Source organism: Poecilia latipinna, unplaced genomic scaffold, assembly GCF_001443285.1.
Source record: "Poecilia latipinna isolate Pla-1442-1.1 unplaced genomic scaffold, P_latipinna-1.0 Scaffold6406, whole genome shotgun sequence".
Lineage (NCBI taxonomy): Eukaryota > Metazoa > Chordata > Actinopteri > Cyprinodontiformes > Poeciliidae > Poecilia > Poecilia latipinna.
Window position 1 is genome coordinate 1 of NW_015119022.1, and position 3,322 is coordinate 3,322.

Below are 3,322 nucleotides of genomic sequence, written 5' to 3' on the forward strand. Positions count from 1 at the left end.
AGTTGTAGCTGCATAGATCAGGAGTTTAGGAGCTTCTGCTGGTTTCTGAAGGTACCAGTTGAGGTTGCTATAAACACTTGAACTGGTTTTACATCTGATGGAGACAGTTTGTCCTGGAGCAACAGACTGAGATCCAGGAGTCTGAGTCAGGATGATGTCTCCTGATGAACCTGGAAAACATGAAAAACATCCATTTAGAAAAATTATGTTGGTTCACAAATTATTGATAATCTGTGAATAGATAAAAGAAAACATTAACATCTTGTTTCAATATTTCTCCATGACAGCAGAATTTTAATTATCGTTCTTCCTCAAACCAAGTTCCTATCAGAGTCTCACCCTGAACCAGGAGCCCCAGGATGGTCAGCAGTAGAGTCAGTGACATCATCATTGTGCTGCTGGTGTGTCAGTGGCTCTGAAAGTCCTGGATAGCCACGGATCAACTCTGACCTCTTAACAGCTGCAGCAGAGAGGCAGGACACATATGCAAACACACTCAGTCAGTCACATGGAGATCAGCTCTACATGTTCTCTTATAACGGCCTCAGTTTCTATCGTCGTGTTCTCTGAACTGCAGATGGTTTTGACTTTTGAAATAATCTACAAAAATACATTAACATACTAAATTAAAAAGAGAAAATAGGCCAGTTTAGGCCATATAAGCAGCTTTAATTTAAACTTGTAGATCAAGTGAAGAAACACACAGTTATAAACTTATAAAGGTAAACTCCATAATTTCAAAGTTAAATAAAGAACACAAAATTAGATTACATTCATTAAATACTTCTGTTGTATCTGAGCTATAAAAAACATTTCACATTCCCCATGGCTGGTTTTAAATAAATCAGTGAATACTTCCCTGTTTTCTCTCATCCCTCTTGGGTACAACATTTAACTTCTGATCCCTCATTTTTAACAATGTAGAGTTCAATGGGGCTGATTTCTGCTGCATCGTAGCAACCTCAATCCATAACAGTTATCCCTCCATGCTTCAAGGGTAGAATGAGGTTCTTATCTTGTAGTGCTGTATGTGACTGAAGTGTCACATCTCCTTGCGTTCAAATAATTCGGTTTTTGATTCGTATCCAAAGAGTCATTACTCCAGAGGTTATATTTACTTATTATTTTGAGAGCATAGATTACCTCTTGGAACCATCCTCACAAAGATTAAAACGCATTATTTTGATTGTTGTGGCATTTCCTTTCATATCAACAGTAGCAAGATCATTCTGTGGATCTATTGATTATATTTTTAGAGACGTGTTTCAGCAACTTATGATCTGCTTTGGAGGTGAATTCTCTTGGTCATAATGCTCTATATTCATGTTAACCATTTGTTCCAATCATCTCAACCTGTAAACTCCTTTCCTAACAGAACTGTCATTCAACATGATTTTTAGACTTTTTTACATCCATTTCCAGACTCATAAGTTGTGTCTGGTCTGCCCATTGATCTTCTTTATGACTGGATGACAGCATTTTACTTCACATTCTCAGGAACAAAGAGGAACAATGTCTATATAGCAGTACATGATCGTCATTTTGGGTGGGAATAATTGTGGGGCTATTTTAATTGTATTTTTTATTCCATTTTAGAGAAATTAAAAATATCTACAGTTCATATTTTATTGAGAGTAAGATGTAAATAAATTTATTAGTAATTCTCAAGTTAACAATAAATGTTCTTACATCAAACTGTGTTAGACAAGAAATCATTATGAGTTTTAATTTTTCACGTTTTTAGCTTTCAAAAATCTTAAAAATTCTAGTTCTCCATGTTTTGTGTTCAGAGAGCCGTGTCTCTCTACAGTCAGAGGTTTTTGTACGACGGCTCAATGAGTTTGTATCACTGTGGTACACGTTCGGTGGAGGAACCAGGCTGGATGTTGGAAGTAAGTCAAATATAAAACTGCTTTTTTAGTTTTACTTGATTGTATTGTTTTAATTCTGTTTGACAGATTGAGGCTGGAAAAGATGCATTATTGTATGTTTTACAAAGAAAGTTTCAAGATACAGAACATATGTGATAGTTTATATCACAAATTACGACAAAGTATTACAAGTTAATATTGATCTAAGTAGTAAAAAATATCTTAGTTTAATCTTGGTTTGTAGGTTTAGGTTAGTCAGACAAAGTCAGAGAGCTGCGTCTCTCTACAGTCAGAGGTTTTTGTACGGCGCCTCAGTGAGTTTGTATCACTGTGGTGGACTTTTGGTGGAGGAACCAGACTGGATGTTGGAAGTAAGTTAATATTAAGATTTAAAAAATGTTGGCATGTTTAAAAGTAAATGAAAGCATGAAATTATATATTTGCTATAATTACTTTCTTATGTCATAAAAATAGAATCTCACTTCAACATGAAGTGAAATATTTTATGTTCACATTATATAAAATGTTGCTTCTGAAATAAAGGTCAAGACTGACGTTTGGTAAGTTTGTCAATGTTATCAATTTAATGCTTTTCTAAAAGTTTTAAGCAAGTTTGGTGGTTTGGTGTATAAATTCTGAGAGAGCAGATTTTATTGGTTCCACCAATAACCTAACTTGTTATCGATGGAATCAAATCAATCTTAATCTGCTGTTGAAAACGGACAGAGAAAACTTTAGTTTGTTTCTTGTTTCAATGTAAACTCTTTCTTTAAAATCTATTGAATTCACAAATATTTGTTGCAATCATAAAATAATGCATTGTTGCATTTAAACATGAGATTCTGAATATTTTTTTTATTTTCTTATTTTAAATGTAAGACTACTTTAAATTTTTCATTGTAGGCTATTTTAAAATTCTTTGGTGATTTTACTTGTGCTGATCTGAGTCTTCTAAAGGGAAGTGAAACAATGTGTCAGTGAGTGACGAGTGAAGCATGAAAACATCTGGCAGAAACTTCTTATTTTAGAAAACCCCTCACTAACTGTAACCATGACACAGTATCTGCTGGTTAACATCTGTAGTTCCTGTTCTCTAACCTGATTGGTGTCTCCTAGGTGATACCCGCCCCACCCTGACAGTGCTGCCCCCCTCCAGTGTGGAGCTGCAGCAGCAGCAGGTTACCCTCATGTGTCTGGCCAACAAGGGCTTCCCCTCAGACTGGACTCTGTCCTGGAAGCTGGACGGCAGCAGCAGCAGCAGCTTGGAGCAGAGCAGGAGCCCCGGGGTGCTGCAGAATGACGGCCTCTACAGCTGGAGCAGCACCCTGAGGCTCCCTGCAGACCAGTGGAGGAAGGTGGGCTCTGTGACCTGTGAGGCCTCCCAGGGCTCCCAGTCTGCAGTCACAGAGACACTGAGGAGAGACCAGTGCTCCCAGTCCTGAGCTGATTCT

The 3,322-nt window shown here is 37.1% G+C and overlaps 1 gene segment (V, D, J or C); it reads left to right on the forward strand.

Annotated features, from left to right (window-relative positions):
• The first annotated feature begins 1,530 nt into the window (after window positions 1-1,530).
• The window catches only part of LOC106943918 (Ig kappa-b4 chain C region-like), an 11,378-nt gene continuing 9,586 nt past the window's right edge, over window positions 1,531-3,322 (forward strand). The window contains 3 exon segments of the C gene segment in view: window positions 1,531-1,546; window positions 1,791-1,892; window positions 2,988-3,157. Coding sequence covers window positions 1,531-1,546; window positions 1,791-1,892; window positions 2,988-3,157 — 288 coding nt within the window.